The sequence below is a fragment of the Podarcis liolepis genome (assembly GCF_965112155.1).
Source record: "Podarcis liolepis genome assembly, contig: HAP1_SCAFFOLD_105, whole genome shotgun sequence".
Lineage (NCBI taxonomy): Eukaryota > Metazoa > Chordata > Lepidosauria > Squamata > Lacertidae > Podarcis > Podarcis liolepis.
In genome coordinates this window covers 27,329-45,592 of record NW_028148703.1, presented here as the reverse complement: position 1 = coordinate 45,592, position 18,264 = coordinate 27,329, and the positions used below count along the sequence as shown (strand labels likewise).

The 18,264-nt window shown below is 51.4% G+C and overlaps 2 protein-coding genes across 2 annotated transcripts in view; both read right to left on the bottom strand.

Moving 5' to 3' along the window:
* Positions 1-1,579: 1,579 nt before the first annotated feature.
* LOC310699094 (leucine-rich repeat-containing protein 26-like) lies at positions 1,580-3,907 on the bottom strand. The gene is made up of 2 exons (XM_083520711.1): positions 3,018-3,907; positions 1,580-1,941 (listed from the first exon to the last, which is right to left on the bottom strand). Exons 1-2 carry the CDS (start codon positions 3,700-3,702, stop codon positions 1,670-1,672), a joined length of 957 nt encoding a protein of 318 aa, XP_083376837.1. The 5' UTR covers positions 3,703-3,907; the 3' UTR covers positions 1,580-1,669.
* Positions 3,908-4,812: 905 nt separating this feature from the next.
* The window catches only part of LOC310699093 (uncharacterized protein), a 37,173-nt gene continuing 23,721 nt past the window's right edge, over positions 4,813-18,264 (bottom strand). The window contains exons 19-32 of the mRNA XM_083520710.1: positions 18,054-18,199; positions 16,798-16,876; positions 16,014-16,232; positions 14,434-14,577; positions 13,006-13,172; positions 12,407-12,519; positions 11,483-11,601; positions 11,139-11,299; positions 10,679-10,791; positions 9,722-9,846; positions 9,088-9,306; positions 7,948-8,052; positions 6,290-6,379; positions 4,813-5,077 (exon numbers count right to left, since the gene is read on the bottom strand). Coding sequence (XP_083376836.1) covers positions 4,926-5,077; positions 6,290-6,379; positions 7,948-8,052; positions 9,088-9,306; positions 9,722-9,846; positions 10,679-10,791; positions 11,139-11,299; positions 11,483-11,601; positions 12,407-12,519; positions 13,006-13,172; positions 14,434-14,577; positions 16,014-16,232; positions 16,798-16,876; positions 18,054-18,199 — 1,952 coding nt within the window. The 3' untranslated portion in view covers positions 4,813-4,925. The remainder of the gene's footprint in view (positions 5,078-6,289; positions 6,380-7,947; positions 8,053-9,087; positions 9,307-9,721; positions 9,847-10,678; positions 10,792-11,138; positions 11,300-11,482; positions 11,602-12,406; positions 12,520-13,005; positions 13,173-14,433; positions 14,578-16,013; positions 16,233-16,797; positions 16,877-18,053; positions 18,200-18,264) is intronic.

Genomic DNA, 18,264 nt, shown 5'->3' with positions numbered 1-18,264 from the left:
GGGTCAGCAGCTTTCCACCCCTCCCAAGTCACCATGGGAGGCATCCAGTAGACACCTCTATCTCTACCACCAGACTAGGCACAGCATCGACCCACATCCCCATCTAAGGAGCTGAATTGGCACCACATACATGCCTGCCACATCCATCCTCTCCCCTCAATATTTGTTCAGACCCTAAAGCTCTCCTAAGTGCAACAGAAACTTGTGCAGAGGTGTGTGCTGGCTCAGGCCTCACTGTATCCTTCCCGTCCTGAGAAGCCAGCCCACCCAACCAGCCATCTCCGAGTCACAGATTTGGGTGTGCCACAGGATTGGTTGCTGATCTCTGTGTTCGAACCCTACCTTTTGCTGCAGGCTTGCAGTTATTGGGCGAGTCACTTCCTCAGGGGCTTATGAGGCATCATCTCAGAACACTTGCTGTGCCACGCAAAGAGGACAAGTGCCAAGGAGGTTTCTTAAACTGAAGAGAATCAGGTCTCAGACGAAGGAGGTGGCCCAGCAGCTGATAGCTTTATAGCATGGGTAGGCAAACTAAGGTCCAGGGGCTGGATCCGGCCCAATCGCCTTCTAAATCTGGCCTACGGATGGTCCGGGAATCAGTGTGCTTTTACATGAGTAGAATGTGTCCTTTTATTTAAAATGCATCTCTGGGTTATTTGTAGGGCATAGGAATTCGTGTGGTTTTTTTTCCCTTTCAAAATATAGTCCGGCCCCCCAGAAGGTCTGAGGGACAGTGGACCGGCCCCCTGCTGAAAAGGTTTGCTGACCCCTGCTTTAGAGCGCTAGCTGGAAGCTGATTGGCTCCCCCTGACCTCTGCTGTGCTAGCGGCTGCAAAACACACTCTAGCCAGTGATGGTGCTGACACGCAGCAGAGCAGAAGAAGGGTGCTCAGCACTGCCTTTGCCCACAGCTGCAGGTGTCAACACTGCTCCACCCAGTCACATTTCTATTGGCAAGAACATGAAAAGAGCCCTGCAGGATCAGGCCAGTGGGGACCCATTTTGTCCAGAATCCGTTCTCACCTTGGAAAACCCACAGGCAGGACCTGAGCACACGGGCCTTCTCTCTTCTTGTGGTTTCCACTACCTGGTATTCAGAAGCATTTAGTGCCTCCCAACTGTGGAGGCAAAGCTTAGCCATCTCGGCTCATAGCCACCAATAGCCATGAATTTGTCCTAACCCTCTTTGAAAGCCATCTAGGTTGGTGGTCATCACTGCCTCCCAATGGAAGCGAGTTCCACAGTTTCGCTCTGTGCTGCACGAAGAAAAACTGTCTTTTGCCTGTCCTGAATCTTCCCACATTCAGCTTCATTTCTCTGTGCTGGCTATAATTTCACAAACTTCTAGCATGTTACCTTTGACTCAAGGCCGGCTTGTGATCTTGGAACTGAGCTGGTGGGGGTCACTTCTTCCAGGGTCAAAGGGTGGGGTAGGAGGAAAGGTCCAGAAGCCACTTGCTGCCACTTGACTGCAAACCTGCCTCCTGCTTTCTAGCTGCACACCCACACTCTTACCCAAGGCTTTCTCACGTTCCCATCCAGGTAAACCCTCAATACCACCAACAAACCAGGAGTAACAGTGACCCACATTGCAGGGCCACAGCGTAACCACACCATAGCGACTGAGGGGGAGCCATCAAAACAGTGGCAGTTTGGAGGTGCAGCTTGGCTAGCGAGGACTGCGCTCTGCACGCCTTGCCAGGGCTCCTGGCCGGATGGACGACACCTTGAGGATCTTTACTTGGGCCACTGCTAGCGAGCCGAAGAGGATGCAGATGCAGATGCTGGTTAAGAAGGTAGACGGGCCAATGAGCAGGAAGAAAGCATAATCTTTTACATTCAGCCAGGGCTCCCGGCAGTGAGCAAAGGACTCGTTCCCAATGGCAGCGATGGGATGTTGGGTGAGCTGTGTGGGGCGTTTGCAAGAGACAGAGTCCACCTCTGGAAAAGGGAGAGACAGAGACTCAGGGCAAGGCTGTGGTTATTGCATGGGGATGTTGGACCAGAGGATTGCTAACCAACAAGCACAAACTGGTTTAAGCTCTTAAGCTGCCTGACAAAGGAATTAACGTGGATTGCTTGGAGGTTGCTTCTGCTAGGACCTTTTAGGGAGACCAAGGCACCTGCTGTTCTAAAGTTAGCCAGAAAAGAAATCAAAACAGCAGTTCCATGTGGTGCATAACTTCCATAAAAATCCATCAATATGTCTTCTACATGATTAATTGCCAAACTGGACCCCCCCCCCGGGTGTCTGGCCGGGAAGGAATCTAATTTAGAAATAAAGATTGTATCCAATTTTAGTCCTACTCAGAGGAGACCCACTGAAACTAATGTACATGGCTAACTTAGGTTCATTTGTTCCAATGGGTCTGCTTTGAACTTTGTTGGATACAACCCTAAATGAACAAACAGATGGTTAGTCATTTCTAAAGGAGCTGATGGTGCTATAATAAAAGCCAGTTGCGTCCAGCTGCCCTGCTTCACCCACCACACACCATGTATTCTTTTTGGCAAGCTGCTTGGGGAAACTGAATCCTCCCCCTAAAAAAAATTGTTATGGCTCCAATTTATTTATTTGTTTTGAGAAACTGTGTTCACAGACTTGTATTGCTGGAACTTTGAAGGGCAGTGGAGATAACTGGTAATAAAAATTTCAACCACTTTGAGGTTTTCTACAGTCAAGCAGTACAGTCAACTCTTATCTTACATGAGGGTTACATTTCAGGGATAGTGCATAAATCCAAAATTGTGTAGAGTCAAAACACGAGTGCTGGTGGAAGCTGGTGGAATTGTCAACATCATTTTTTCCCCCAGACACCCGTTTTTTAAAAAAAGATTTAAAATATTTTTTTGCCAAGCGTATAAAGCTAAATGTGCACAAGTTAAATGTGCCTAAGTTGTGGGTCTACTGTTTATAAATTTCATGAAATAAAACAATAAATAAAGGTGATCGTTGTTGTTAAAGCCACCAGCTACAGGTGAGCTTTCCAACCCCTTCCCTGTTGAGTCCTGCTCACCTGGGACTTTCTCCACGTTGTCAGTGAGCCACTGGTAGAGGGGCTGGATGGCGCAGGTGCACCCCCAGGGGTTGTTGTGCAGCCTGAGGAAGTGCAGGGAAGGCAGGTTGCTGAAGAGGTCGGGCGAGAGTGAGACAAGTGCATTGCCCTGCAGAAACAGAGACTCGAGGTGGGGCAAGGAGCTGAGCAGCTCTGGCTCCAGCGTCAAGAGCTTGTTGTTCCCCAGGTTTAGCATCCTCAGCCTCGGCACGGGGAGGAAAGTACTGGGTTGCAGGGCAGCCAGGTAGTTCCCACTCAGGTCCAGTTCCCGCAGCTCACTAAGGCCAGCCAGGGCCTGGGGGTGGATGACCCCGAGGATGTTGCTCCGAAGGCTCAGGTGGCGCAGGGCACCGCCCTGGACGACAAAGGTGCGGTTCTGGAGGGTAGCAATGCGGTTGTAGTCCAGCAGGACGGTGGTGGCATTGGCTGGAAGGTCCTCCGGCACCCAGCGCAGCTTGTGTTCCATGCAGTTGATTTCCCCAGAGGTACAGATGCAAACAGCTGGGCAGGCAGAGCAGCTGGGGGATGGGTAGAGGAGGAGGAGGAGGAGGAGGAGGCGGGTGAAAGTGGCAAAGGTCTGAAGGCAACTGCAGCGGGTAAGGCTGGAACCTGAGGGGAGGACCTGGCTTCTACCACACCAAGCCATGGGGCCTCCTCTTCATGCCCACCCTGACTCCTGGGCCAGGATTCACAGCTTGTACCAAAAACCTCCCAACCCACCAGCCTTTCCCTGCAAAAGGAGGGCAATTCTCGGGCTCCCCTTCTTAGCAACTGCCCTTGCTCCAGCAGAGTCCTTCTGCCCAGCTATTAACTTGGCTGCTCTTCTGGGTACAGCTGATGATGGGTGGAGCTTTCACTCTTCCTTAGCAAATATTTTAACAGGGCAGCCTCGCCTGCCATGGGGCAAAGCCACAGCTTCCTCCTTGGCCCAGCCTGTCTCCTCCAAAAGAGCCACACCAGGCTGCCCCGGGATAGCCAGCTCCCAGCTTTGCCTGGCATCACCCCTCAGCTCCTGCTCTCAGGCTGCCCTGGCACATCATGCCAGGCAAGTTAACTGGTTTACTTATTAGTGTGCTTCACCCTGCCCTTCCTCCAAGGAGCTGCTCAGAGCAGCATTTCAGGCTCGCAGCGAGAAGCCTGTAAGGTAAGGTCAGCCTTGAGACACAGGGCATAGTTATAGCTGAGGGGATTCACACCACAAGAGGTGGGTGACAGTCAGCTTGGATGGCTTCAGGAGAAGGACTAGGCAAATTTGAGGAGAAGGAGGAGGAATGATGCAACAACATGCTCACGAGGCTGGAACCAGGATTCCCAAGGGCCTTGCCTACGCTTGACTCCAGCTCCTGACAGAGAGGGACTTGGCTGTCTGCTGCAGGGGACAGGACGATGGAGGAAGTGGATGAAAACTCTGACAAAGCAGCTTTTGTTCCGCCATAAGGCGGGCCAGCTACTGGACCATTTCCAGTTGCACAAGGGGTGCCCCATGGACTGCAGGTGCCAACAGCCATGAGGGGAGGGGGTGCTTCTGAATAGCCATTGCTGGAAGCCAAAGGAAAAGAGAGTTGCTCTTCCATGCAGGCCCTGTTGGTGGGTTTCCCATTGAGGCATGTGGCTGGCCAACCAGAGTGGAAAGGTGTCACAACTCCCTCCCTCTACAAATGGGACACCCAAATTTGCCACTTTGCCCTGAGCCCCTGCTGCTGCCCATCCATCCAGCCAAGCTCCCAATGGAAACAGGAACACTCAGGATGCAAGCCTCAAGATGATAGGAGGGGACGAACCCCCCCCAACCTTTTATTAGCCCCTTCCTTCCTTCCTTCCTTCCTTCCTTCCTTCCTTCCTTCCTTCCTCCAGGATGCGGAAACAGCATCATGGGTATTTGGCATCATAGATGATTTTGGAGGAGTTTCCCCGGTCCCTTTCGTCTTCTGCGGTGAGGTTGAGGGAGTGCAGCACTTTGTACTGGACCATGGTGATGAGGGCCAGCTCCTCAGGATCGAGGCCGTTCATCAGGGTCACGTCTGGGGGTAGAGGAAAAGAGAGCACACTGGGTGGCTGGTTCCATACCTGCCAACTTCTCCAAGCCCAGGCCAACCTGAAGAGGGAGGAGGGTCCTGTGCTGGACCCCTTCCTGCCAGCGCAAAGCTGTCACAGCTGAAGGAGCATTTCAGCTACACAAAGAGGGCTCCTTGCTGGGAGAGGCAGCATAGGGGAAGTACCATCTCTGCTGAAGACCTTCCTCTTCCAACAAGACTTTCAGTTTGAGACTTTTTCCAGTCTGCCTCTGCACTGGAAGGATTTTAAAATGTTTTGAAAGGTTTTTGGTAATGTTTTGTTACTCGCTGCCACCCTGGCCATCTTTGGGAGGAAAGGCAGGATATACATTTGTTAAACATAGAACTAAAGAGGAGGGGCGTGGCAGGGGCAGGAGGTGGAGCTGCTGATACAAAGCACAATCCTAACTTTTAGGGCTGGTGCTCTGGAAAAAAGGAAGCAGCCAGCAACCAGTCAGACGAAACTACCAAGGAAGTAGCCCACGAGCCCCATCAACAGGTAAGTGGCAAGGAGCTTCGCAGTTTAAGGAACTGGGCAGCCAGTGTATGGATCTAGTGTCACTGGACTTGTGCTGTACTAGTGGCCACAAGACACAGCCTGGCCACCTGTAGTGTCCCCCACCCACCCAAATAAGAGGTACTGGCTTCCAGAGGCCCCTGAGTGCTTCACCTTCTTCACATCACCAGGCCCAAATTCAACAACACTTAACATTGCATCCATTGGGATCCTACTGTAAACAACAGGCCATGGACTTCTGCTCAGCTTGCCAGCACAGCCAGTAAAGTGTCAAATACACAAATCAAATAAATGAAGAAGAATGAAGCCTGGTAAGGCCGGTTTTCAGTGGCTCAGGCAGGTTTAGCAAAATACCTCTCCATATGCAAAGAAGCCAAGGTCTGGCAAGCAGCTCTGCTTCAGTGGGGAGCTTGGGCTTTGCAATGTTTATTTTTCTTCTGTTTACCTTGCAGAAAGATTGAGGTCCTGCAAAGTGGCTTGTAAGGATATGCAGGACTATTTACGCCATGCCATGCCAAGGAATAACACACCAGGGATATTGTTTTAAGAAAGAAAGCTGTTATCCTTGGAAATCTAAGCCCAGAGACTGAGGACCCAGAGAATGCGGAGGGTTTGCCCATGTGCTCCCAACCCAACTCACGGGACAGGGGCTCTTTGCTTACCAGTACAGGCAGGCAGACAGAGAGAGCAATTGCTCCAGGTTGTCATTTGCTGGCAGTCCTCCACACACGTCTGCACTGGGACACCACAGACTGCAACAAGAAAGACCCCTTAGTTATTTGTCTCAGGCAAAATCTCAGACTCACCGCCTCCTCTTCCTACTCAGCAGGATGTAACTATGCAAATGCCTATGCTACCACCAGTGTAAACTGGTTTAAGTCAACTTCTCCCCCCCCCCACACACACACTGCAAAACCCATACTCTGTGCAAAGGAAGGATGGCAGAACCAGGAAATGGTGGGGTCAGTACACATGGTAGGAGGACTGGACAGTGCCAGACTCTGGTGAAAACACCCTCCAAGGGCTAGGGAAGGGGCTGCCCCTCAGCTCTGGAATGCCTCTCCCACCCCCAAGCATCTCAGCCTGTGGCTTTCCACCATTGCTGAAGTAACAGAGCCAAGCCCCAGGTGTACAGGGCTGAAGGCTGGGTCAGAAAGTTCCATTCTCAAGAAGATCTAAGGACTGGCTAGCATCACACACCAGGCGCAAGAGAGTCCACTGAAGTCATTCGTTGTTAACCGAAGGAGCAAATTTGCTTCCTGAATAAGTTATCTAAGAAATGCAATTGCTGCTGCCTCAAAAATGCAAGTCTGTATTTCCACCCACCCCACTTAGACCTTCCTCTACCCCTGTTTCTCCATGACTCAGTGAAGACATATTGCCCCCCTCCCATTTTGCAGGGCCCAGCATAGCATCAGGCTAACCTTCTGATGGCACCGTTCTCAAGAGGAAAAGAAAGCAGACCAGGATAGGAAGGGGCGGGGGGGGGGGGAGAGAGACCGAGCAAACAATCCAGGAGAAGGGGGAAGAAATTTGTCACCTCCAGTGTGAGAGGGCAGATCATGTTTAACAGCACCATACTAATTACAGATGGGTAGCCGTGTTGGTCTGCCATAGTCAAAATAAAAAAATTCCTTCCTGTAGCACCTTAAAGACCAACTAAGTAGTTCTTGGTATAAGCTTTCGTGTGCATGCACACTTCTTCAGATACACACTATCTGAAGAAGTGTGCATGCACACGAAAGCTTATACCAAGAACTACTTAGTTAGCACCATACTAACCATGTCTACTCAGAAATGAGTCCTGTTGAATTCAACGGAACGTACTCTCAGGTAAGCAGGGATTGGATTGCAGCTATGCCACGTCAAAAGGAAAGCATAGGAACCTGTTCCATCAGGAAAGTAAACAGACTTCTCTGTGCCCACTGTCCCCACCCGCCTCTGCAACAAGCAGGTTTCTGTCACTGGGGTTGCCCAGGACAGCTGGCAGGAACAGGATGTCCTGCTGGGAGCAGCTACACACAGGTATGTATGACTAAGATGTGTGCTCTCTCTCTCTCTCTCTCTCTCTCTCTCTCTCTCTCTCTCTCTCACACACACACACACACACACACACACACTGCTGCTAGGGTGAACCACATTCATCCAGGTTTGGTGCTCAGCAACTGAGCAGGTACTTGTGCACTCCTAAGTGGCCACAGCCTGCCAGCCATGCTATGTAACCCACTGGAATGTTGGCACAGGCCACAAAAAATGAGTTTCTTGAGCCACTGCTGCTCCCCAAGAGAGGCTCTGTGACAACGACTGCCAGCTCCCTCACCTTTCTCAGCCGTTGTCTGGAATTGGCCACTGCAGTCACAGGCAGGTCGTGGTGGGGGTGCCGAGGCCCTATGACAGGAGGGGCCGCTGAAGCCCTCTGCACAGACTGAAAGGAAACAGAGCAAATGAGTGCAGCAGGGCTCAGGCATGAGAGGGAAGGGCATGGTGGCCCCAGAAGCAGCTGACATCACACAGCTCTCTCCTCCAAGCAACCACGTTTCTGGGGCTTCGCGACATAACACACAGCATTAAAAGCCAGCAGGATGTTCTCATCAAACACCTGACTTGAGCAACTGTTGCTGTTGTTATTTCAACTTGGCTCTCAGGCAAGCCAATGAGGGCAGAGAAAGAAGGCCGAGATGGACAGTGGCTTCGCCTTTTAGGCTGGCCTACTGACTGCAGCTGGCTTGACACTTTCCCCCCATTGCTTTTCTGCTGTTCTTTCACATCAGCATGATGCACAGAAGTCCAGCAGATGAAGTTCTTCCTTTAATCAACAGGGAAAGCTACACCGGTTTTATGTCTCGCACATGGAAGCAGCTCTCGACAAAGGGCTGTCCATACCTAGGCTTAATGCAACCCATGCAGCTCTCCTGTTTGGATTTTCAAAGCACAAGGAATCTCTCGATTTAGGGAGGAGATGTTGGAGGAGAGCCCCCACGTGGATGAGGGGGGAATAAAGTAGGCGTGAGTGGTTCATGATCTGCATTAACCCCAGTTTGGACAGACCCTAAGGCCTTTGCATTGCAGATCTGGATGACCTGTTGTATGTGCTCCTCACCAGAGCAGCCAGGATGCAGGCATGTTGCAGATCGCTGGGGGTGGCACTCTGCCCCTGGGCAGGCAGTGCTGACTCCAAGGTAAATCATGGTTCAGAATTACACTTTGGTGATGCCTTTCTATCACAAGGACATAAGAAGAGCCCTGCTGATCTAGGCAAGATCTAGCCCAGCATCCCTGCTGCTCACAGGGGCTTTAGAGATCCTTCTGAAAGCCCCCAAGGAGACCTCTTCTCCCTGGAGAGAAGTGCACTGCCACTACACCTGTAAGCTCCACTCCTCTGCAAGGAGGAACCATCACGTCCTTCAGGCAGAAGACACAAAGAGGGTTCTCTTCCCGTCCCTACATAAGACCCACTTACTGGTCCACCTGTAAAGCGTTGAATCTGGCTTGGCGACAATGCTATCTGTGGAGCTTATCAGATAGAAGCCAGTCCCTGTTTGGAGGACGGCGGCACACACGCTGTGCTCCATCAGGCACTCCTGCTTCGCTTGCTCCAGGCTCTCAGCGGAGGGGTACAGCACGGACGGCTCTCCTGCCACGCCGTGGCCAGGTTGCTCATCAAACCATTCTGTGGCTGCTGGGAAGGGAAACATGGTGTGGCCAGCTTAGCTAATGCTCCACAATTAAAACCACCAACAGAGCCTGTTTACATGACATGTTGTAAAATTATTTATTTGCGGATGCATTCGAATGCGGCTTTTCATCCCCAAAACAACCCCCAAAAGTGACTCACATAAAAGCACAGTGAAAGAGCAGAGCAGAAGAAAAGACCATCATAACCAAGAAGTAAAAATAACAGCCAGACTCCAGGGTCTCAGGTAGTTTTCAAAAAGGGCATGTGCATGGGAAGGGCCTGGTTTCAGCATTCAGAAAGAGCGATGGGGATTGTGTGCTCCCTCCTCAGGGAAGGAGGGTTGGGTTGGTTGTAAGAAGCTTTGGGTTGCCCTGGGCAAGATAAAGCAGCTCACAAATTCAACAAATAAACAAATTACCTTCACTACATTTGCACAGGAAGGGCTTCTCCTCCTTGCAGCTGGCATCGCTGAGAAGCCCCGTTGATGAGTCAAACCACACACAGTCCTTCAGGCCCCCATCAGCCATATCATCCTTCAGGTACCTTTCCCCACACACAAAAGCAAAAGGAAGAGGCTTGTTTGTGTTGTGTGTGTGTGTGTGTGTGTGTGTGTGTGTGTGTGTGTGTGTGTGTGTTACAAGAGCTCCCTCCAAAAGGAATTTTGCAAATGCTCTCAACTAGGATGCCAGCACTCCAGGGCATATAAATTCAATTCATCATCAGAGGTACTGCCACATCTCATATTTCCTGGTTCAAAATGCAATGCTTTCCTCGAATATGAGATGAACACCATTACCCTCCCAACCGATTCATAGAATCATAGAGTTGGAAGAGACCACAAGGGCCATCGAGTCCAACCCCCTGCCAGTTCTTCCATGGCTCAGATTCTCATCTGAGCTAGGGCAGTGTTCACTTCCTTCCCTCCTTCCCCTAAGCTCTCATCCAACAACAGTCCTTCAAACTATGTTCCTTCCAGCCCCATTGTTCATTGGTTGCTACACTGATGGTGGCAGCAGGCAGAGGGGAGGGAGAAAGAGAGACAGACAGACAGACAGACAGACAGAAGGGATGCAGGCTGGCTATACAGCACACCAGGTACAAGGAGGAATGGAAGATGCAGTTTTGCCAGCCACTGACTCTCTGGTGGATAAGGGAGGAGGCCCACAGGAGTTGGGTTGGGATTGGATCCCATCGCATGTGCCCAGTCATCGCAATGCTGATGCTATTTTCTATTACAAAATAATGACATTGTTGGGGGGATGTCTGAGCTGATCTACTTCAAGCTTGGTGGGAATGACCTTCCCCAGCACCATTCACCCACACGGCAGTCATATCTAGGGGGAAAGGGCCCTGGAGGAACCACCCAGGTGCTCACTGTGCCATCTGCTCGTTGAGGGGCTCCTGTGTTGTCCATCGGAAGACGGATTCCTCCTTCAGGTCATTCAAGCCCGTCCAGAAGGAGCCTCCAAAGTTTGAGCGGACCCAGTCCTGGAACAAACATGGCAACCGCAACCTCAGGGTGGGTGGAAAGAAGGCAACCATCCCATGATGCCGCAGTTGACCTTTCACCTGCCTCCCTGCACGGAGAGGGGTGGGGGAGTTGGGCACGTACAGGGTGGCACAGGGTTCTCCAGAAAGGTCAATATCATGGAAGGAGAGGGCTCTGGTTTCCCTAGGGCAAGCACCACTTGGCCCCTGGTTGCAGGCTGAGGGGAGGACCAGTGAGGGAGCCGTCTTCTGAAAACTGCAGCCCAACTCCATGGGCAGCATGCCATCAGAGGTCATCATGAGGGGCCCTGTGCCTCTGGAGAGATGCTGGTACGGAAAAGCCATACCTTCTCTTGCGGAGAGGTCAGGTGCAGCAGTTCTGTATTCTTGAATCTCCGGCAGGCATGCAGGGCCTCTTGCCACCCGCTGGCCAAGGAGGGGTCCCAGAAGTAGCAGCTGCCATTCCAGTGGCTCCACCCAGGCTCTGTTGGACAGGAACTCCGGGGTGCTGAGGAGGAGGCAGGGGGATATTATCCAGAATGAGGCCCAAGCCGCTTTCCCTGATTATGACCATAGTCCATCATTCCCAAAGTCCATTCAGTGGAGCAGAGGCTCTCTGGCCAAGAGAGCCAGGTGAGAGCATTGGGACCTGATGACATTGTCCCCTTCCAAAGTCCCGCCAAGCACTTACCCAACGGCCCCTCGCACACCCACGGCTTGAGCTCGGAGCAGGAGGATGCAGCCACCTGCCCCTCTCCCTGCGGCCCAATCTCCAGGCAGCCCCCGGTAGCAAGCTGTGTGTCTGCCAACCTAGCGAGGGAAGCAAAAATGGGTCACACGTGGCTGGGACCACCAACTTCTTGACAAGGAATGGCAGGTGCCAAGGAAGCCAAAGTCACATGCCCCACAGAGAAGGAAGGACAATGGGGACCTGGACTGAGGTGCTAAGCCTTGCAAGCTAGGGGTGCAGTTCTGACAGTGTGGTGGCAGGAGATGATCACTGTCCCTCCCCAGTCTCCCTAGACAAAGACACTCCTTCAGAAGCTGCATAAGGGTTGGACTAGATGTCCCTTGGGGTCCCTTCCAACTCTACGATTCTGTGATTCCGGTTTGCAGGAGTTCTGGATAAGTTGGTTGCCAGAGGGCCAATATATCAAGGGAGCCCCTCTGTCAGTGGTGAAGGACCTGCTCTGCCTGTAGAACAGGGCCGGCCCCTCCATGAGGCAGACTGAGGTAGTTGCCTCAGGTGACAGAATCCAAGGGGCCCCTCCATGGGTGTGAATCCCACCACCACCACCACTGTCTCCACTGAATTGAAGAGAAGCAGCTGCAGCAGCAGCTTCCAGGGTGACCTTGCAAGAACAGCACGTGATCTCACGGGATGCTCGCAAGACCTTGACAGAACACAGAAGCCATAACCACACGCCTCCAGTAATTGGGGACAGCATGGGTAGCACCTCCATGTTTTGCCTCAGGCAGCGAAACAGGACAGGCCACGCCGGCTGGAGGTCCCGGGTTCAACCCTTGGCCCAGCACAGAGGGAATCTTTCCTGTCAATGCTGGCCTGGTTGCCCATGTCTGCTTGAAGGCAGCCACCTGCCCCCAAAACACTCACCAGGGAGAAGACAGACTGGCTGCTCGGCCCTCTGCCCATGTCCAAGTCCCGTCTCTATCGACATCATTCAGCCCCGTCCAGCTGTTCTTCTGCACCATGGCTGCTATCCAGGCCTGGAGGGAGAGAACATTCAGCTCTCTGGAGGCAGTAATGTGCTTCGTAGCTCCATACATTTTAACAAAATGTTTGTAGGTATAAACACCTATAAAGAGTTAGAACAGCCTCCCAAAAGTGGGAAACGTTCTCCCACCCAGTGATCTGAGGGTTGGTTGCCAGGAAAATTGTCCTTCAGCCATCAAATGCCTGGTAAACAGGAATGCTTGGAAATTTCCTCCTAAAAGTCGGTAGTGAGGAGGGCACTCCACAAAATGGGAGCCACCACTGAAAAGGCCCTGTAGTAACATCCCTGAATAGGCTTCACCTACTGATTTTGCAGAGTCCAAGATGGTTGGCAATGGGGAAGGTGCATGGGCCCAAGTCATTTAGGGCTTCATATACTGGCCTTGAACTGGGCCACGCAAGCTTACTGGCAGCTACCCCACAGTGAAGCATGGTGCGCCAGCCATGCCACCTGGGAGCATGACTAGCTCCCAACCTGCCTTTTCCTTGGCACTGCTGAGGGTCAGGAGGCCCACGTCTTTTCCATATGTCTGGCAGGTGGCTTTTGCCCCCTGCCAGTTCTTGCTGCTGTGCTCCTCCACGTAATAGCAGTGACCATCCCAGAACCACCAGCCAGGAGCATGTGGACATCTCGAGCTCACCAAACCTGGAAAACAACCATAGGCAGGGCAGTAGTAGCTTCGCAACGTGACCCTGACTCTAACCTGCCAGCCTGCCTGTTCTCTGTGAAGTTGTAGCGCTGCTGCCTCTTGACGATGTTGTTATTTCCAATGATGTATTGTTTTGTTTTTCTATGTTGACTTTCCCTTTTATCACAAAGCCACTTGGCTTATTTTATTAACAGAAAAGATGAGCGTAAATGATTAAGCTAAAGAAATGCGTCCAACAGTGGGAGTTCATGGAGCAAAAAAAGGCCTGCCTTGTACATATTTATTTCATTAAAAAAAGATACACCGCTTGATTGTATTTAAAACAAAAACAACAAAAAAACCACACACCTCAAAGTGGCTTACCAAAAGATAAAACCGTAGCATCAAGAAAATTAACAATAATACTTTTAAACATACGGAAGTTAAAGTACTAAAACAGACTGAAATTCACATCCACTTTTTCCAGTGCTGCGGAAAAAATGGATGTGAATTCACATCCACTTTCCAAACACCCGGCTAGGGTTGCCTAAACAAGGATGTTTTTAGCAGGCGCCTGCTTGACCTCAATAGGCAGTGAGTTCCAAAGTGTAGGTGCTTGGTGGAGTATGCGGAGATGGCTAAACTTCGATGGGAGGAGTAAGGAACCAGGAAGAAAGAAATTTAACTAAGATTGGGGAAAATTTACTGAGTATTTTTTTTTAAAATTGTGAACAACTTAAAACATTAGCAAGGTTAATGTAAAATGAGCAGTAAAGATAACTCAAGGAAATTATTAGAGAAAATAAATAATAAGGTATTGGTTTGGATATGCAGCAGTAAAGATAAAATGAAAGAAACCACAGATGAGAGGGGGAGGGGAGGTCAATTTGATGTTATTTTTGGTTTTGCTATAGAATTTGTATGTTTTGTTGTCAAATTGTACACACCCCCACACTGCTATAACAAAGTGTATCTGTGGCACCTGTAGCAATGCCAATTATGCCAAGTCGGTCATGACTGGACCTAATGGTCAGGGGTCCCTTTACCATTTAAGCAGTTGATAGGCACATGTAATCCCACAATCTCGTAGGTAAACTGGTCCCAAGTTGCCATGGGCTTTATATGCAAATGGCAACACCTTGAACTCGGTGCAGGAGCAAATCAGCAACCAGGGCAGATCTCTGAGCACAGGTGTCATATGCCAGCCAACAAGGCCTCACTCAGTCATGCTGCAGCATTTTTATGTCACTCATATTCCGCCCCGCCCCCCAAACTTACCATGAAGGCACGAGGGGGTGAAGCGACGGACGCAGCGCAGGTGGCGCCCATCGCATTGGCCCGTCAGGGGGTTGTAGGTCGATGTGCTCAAGCACGGAGAGCAGCGCCGCCGGCACCCATCCCCACAGAAGCTGGGGGAGCAGGCTGCAAGGACAGAGAGTTGTCGGTTAAGGCACTGAGCTACCTGGAGACACCAGCCCCTCTGACTGGCCTCACGATACTCTGGATGTCTGCTGGAGGCCCTGCAGAAGTCACTGGAGGTGTCAGGGGTCAGATCCTGCAGCCTTGAAGCTCAGCCTTTGAACCTGGCGGCACAGGCACACACCAACACACAGGAGGAATGGCCAGCCTCAACAAGGAAGCCTCTCTCAGCACTGGACTAGGGAGGAAAGTCTCAGTACTGGCCAGGTGGGGTTAGGGCTGCCTTCGTGCCTTGTGTGATGTGTTTGGCCACCAGGTCTTTGGTCCTCTCCAGCAAATCTTAAGCTTTTATTGACACCAGAGTGGGATCTCTCTTTCAAGTCAGCCTCTGAAGTCATAGAACTTTGAAGTGTCAGGGATAGCCCTATTGGCTTTAGCCCAAACGTAGCAGAGTTTTCCTGCACAGCGAAGAAGCTAGTTGAGGTGGTAATGACTAGTCAGCTAGACTCAGAATAACTATTTACAGGATTTATTAAAAGGAAAAATAAAACCAGCAGAGTTTCTGCATACAAAACAAAGCAAATAAATCCTTTCTTTCTCTCTCTCTCTTAACCATACACAGCACTTCTACTCCTTCAACACACCTAACCCCAAACTGTACTAGCATTCCTAGATAACAGAGTTGAGTGCTGGTCGTTAACCAATCAGAGTAAGTAGTTTCTAGGTCAAGCAGACCTTGGCTTTCTGCCAAGAGTAAATTGACACTGCCTTAAGTTAATTGTGTGAAGCCAGAATCTGTAAGTTCCCATGAGAATCAATTAACAGAAACTGAACATGAAGACCATCAGAGAAGGGCTGCTTCTCTTTCCCCTCCCTGTCCCTTTCCCCTTGTGTGTGTCTGTCATGATTTTTAGATTGTAAGCCTGCAGGGACTTCCTTGTTTTAACTGGAAGCCTCTTGGGCTGAAATAAATAAGCAATAAATAATGAAATTGCCTCCCAGCCCTCATTGGGGGCTCCCTGGAAGCATCTGACTGGCCACTCTTGGAAACAGGGCACAGGCACAGGCAGAGGCAGAGTGGGAGACGTCTCCTGTCTTCTCATGCAGCTGAACCTTCAAACATTCCTCAGCCCAGGTAGGATGGGTCAAAGGGCAGTAAGCCAGGCATGAATTCATTCTGGGAGAGGCTCCTGAAATCCATTGACAAAGGGGATTCTAATCCACACAAACTCAGACTGCCATACACTGGGTTGGCCTTTAACCTGCCACCACAAGACACATTTAAAGCACCTTGCTGGGCTGTGCAGTGTTCAGGGGCATCCCTGAAATGGAGGGAGGAAGGTGTTCCAGCCCCCAATCTACCAACCCACTACTATTCCCCCTTCCCAACCTCCTCCCTGTCCTCCTGCATCTCAAATGCAGCAGAAGCAGCCACTCACCTGCCTTCACGTAGAGGATGGCGTCCGAGCCAGGGCTGTCCACCAACACCGTCCCTGCCACCAGGTAATAGGCCCCGCTAAGTCTCAGCAGCCCCGTGCAGCCCTCCTTCTGCAGGTAGCAGGCGTCCTTGGCTTCCTGCAGCGACGCTCGCCTCTGCTGGGGGGCCGAGCCCTGCTGAGGAAGGAGCAGCTTCTCCCTGAAAGATGGCAGGTCCACATCTGTGTGGGGATGCCATGAAGCAGGAGAAATAAAGTGAAAGCTCTTCCTGGCAATGTACAGAACAAGGCGACTTAAGGCACATTTCCTCCACCCGAAAACTGGGAACTGTAGTTTACCCCTCACAGAGCTAGAACCCCCCAGCACCTTTAACAACATGCAGATCCCAGGGTACATTGGATAATGTGCTTTAAATATAAGGTGTGTATGCAGCCTGGAACTCAGCTCCCGGGGGCGTCCCCTGAAGTGTGACAAAGGGCAAAAGACCCCTAACATTCCCCACCTCTCCGCTATAAGGATACGTTGGCATTAAGCCCCTCCGTGCATCAAAGACAGATTGAGTGGGGACTTAGGTGCCAGGCAAAAATGTTCCTCCTTAACCAGGCCTTTGGCTGACTGACATCCAAAGCCCTTTTAAAATGTATTGGGGAGCCAGTGGGAATATTGGGTTGTTCTTGTTTTTATTATGTATATTGTGATTTTATGTTGAGAACCGCCCTGAGACCTGCGGTATACAAATTTAATAAATTCTCATCATCATATTTTCTCCCCAGAGAATACTCCCACCTTCAGGTCGCTGGCAAGCCCAGCGGAAGCTGCCTGGCTCTGAGCCTCCTCTTTCACCACCAGCAAAGCCAGCCCTGGCCTGAAAAAAAGAAAGAAAGGGGAGGGCAGCTTAGCCTGTGGGGCAGTCAGATGTTGCTGGGCTCCCATCATCACCCCCTTGATCCCTGGCCAGGTTGGTTGGGGCAAGACCAGGGGAGGTTCCGGGAGAGATCAGGCATGTCAGGTTCAAAGTACTTTGCCTGTCCCAGGATCAGTGCTTTTTTTCTGGCGGGACACAATGGTACACAAAGCCATCACCTTTTTGGAGGGGAGGAGGAGGGAGGGCTCTTGGACCCCTCAGAGCATCACGCCTCCTTTCTCAAGGAGGCAGGAGGCTGCGACAGGATTCTGGAGCCCTGCTGCCTCCTTCCCAAAGCCGGGCAGACCCCCTTAGAGCATTGTGCCTTCTTCCCTAAGCTGGGCAAATGCCTCCTGGGCTTGGGGAAGGAGATGTGAGCCCAGGTCCTGGCAAAATGCTGGGCAGTGTTACCCCTGTGGTAAAAATAGGCATGCATAATGCAGCAAGTTATTTATAATGCATCTCTATATACCAAGATAGGGACGCGGGTGGCGCTGTGGGTTAAACCACAGAGCCTAGGACCTGCTGATCAGAAGGTCGGCGGTTCGAATTCCCGCGACGGGGTGAGCTCCCGTTGCTCAGTCCCTGCTCCTGCCAACCTAGCAGTTTGAAAGCACGTCAAAGTGCAAGTAGATAAAAAGGTACCACTCTGGCGGGAAGGTAAAGGCGTTTCTGTGCACTGCTCTGGTTCGCCATGCTGGTCACATGACCCGGAAGCTGTATGTCGGCTCCCTCGGCCAATAAAGCGAGATGAGCGCCACAACCCCAGAGTCGGCCACGACTGGGCCTAACGGTCAGGGGTCCCTTTACCTTTACTATATACCAAGATCTCAATGAAGTTCCAGTAAATCATGTAATTGTTTTACATGTATTTGTTTTTCCTGGCCCTGAGGAAATTCTGCAGCCAGGGCAATTACCCAGAGTACCGGCACCTTTTTCCTAGAAAGAAAGCACTACCCAGGACCCCTTCCCACAGCCCATCTCCAGGAGGTTGGCATTAGCACACCCATTCCATGGCTATTGGGGTCCCTCTCAACTCTAGTCAAGTCAAATTATGGTGGTTCCAATGTGAGAAGTTCACCAGAACCTACCTCCTCCCCCACCCCACCCCCAGCCTCCAGCAGGGACCCCATCTCACCTTGACCTTCTGCACGGTAGCACCCAGGTACCTCTGGCAAGCAGAGGCTGCTTCGTCCTGCCTGCCGTAGCGCTCCAAGGACACGCAGGCTCCATGCTCAAACACCCAGTCATCCAGGGGCAGGCACTTCAGAGAGGCATATGCCGCTATGGAAAGGGGTTTGACCATTACTAGCTGACCGCGGTGCCAGGGGGTTACTCGGCAACCACAC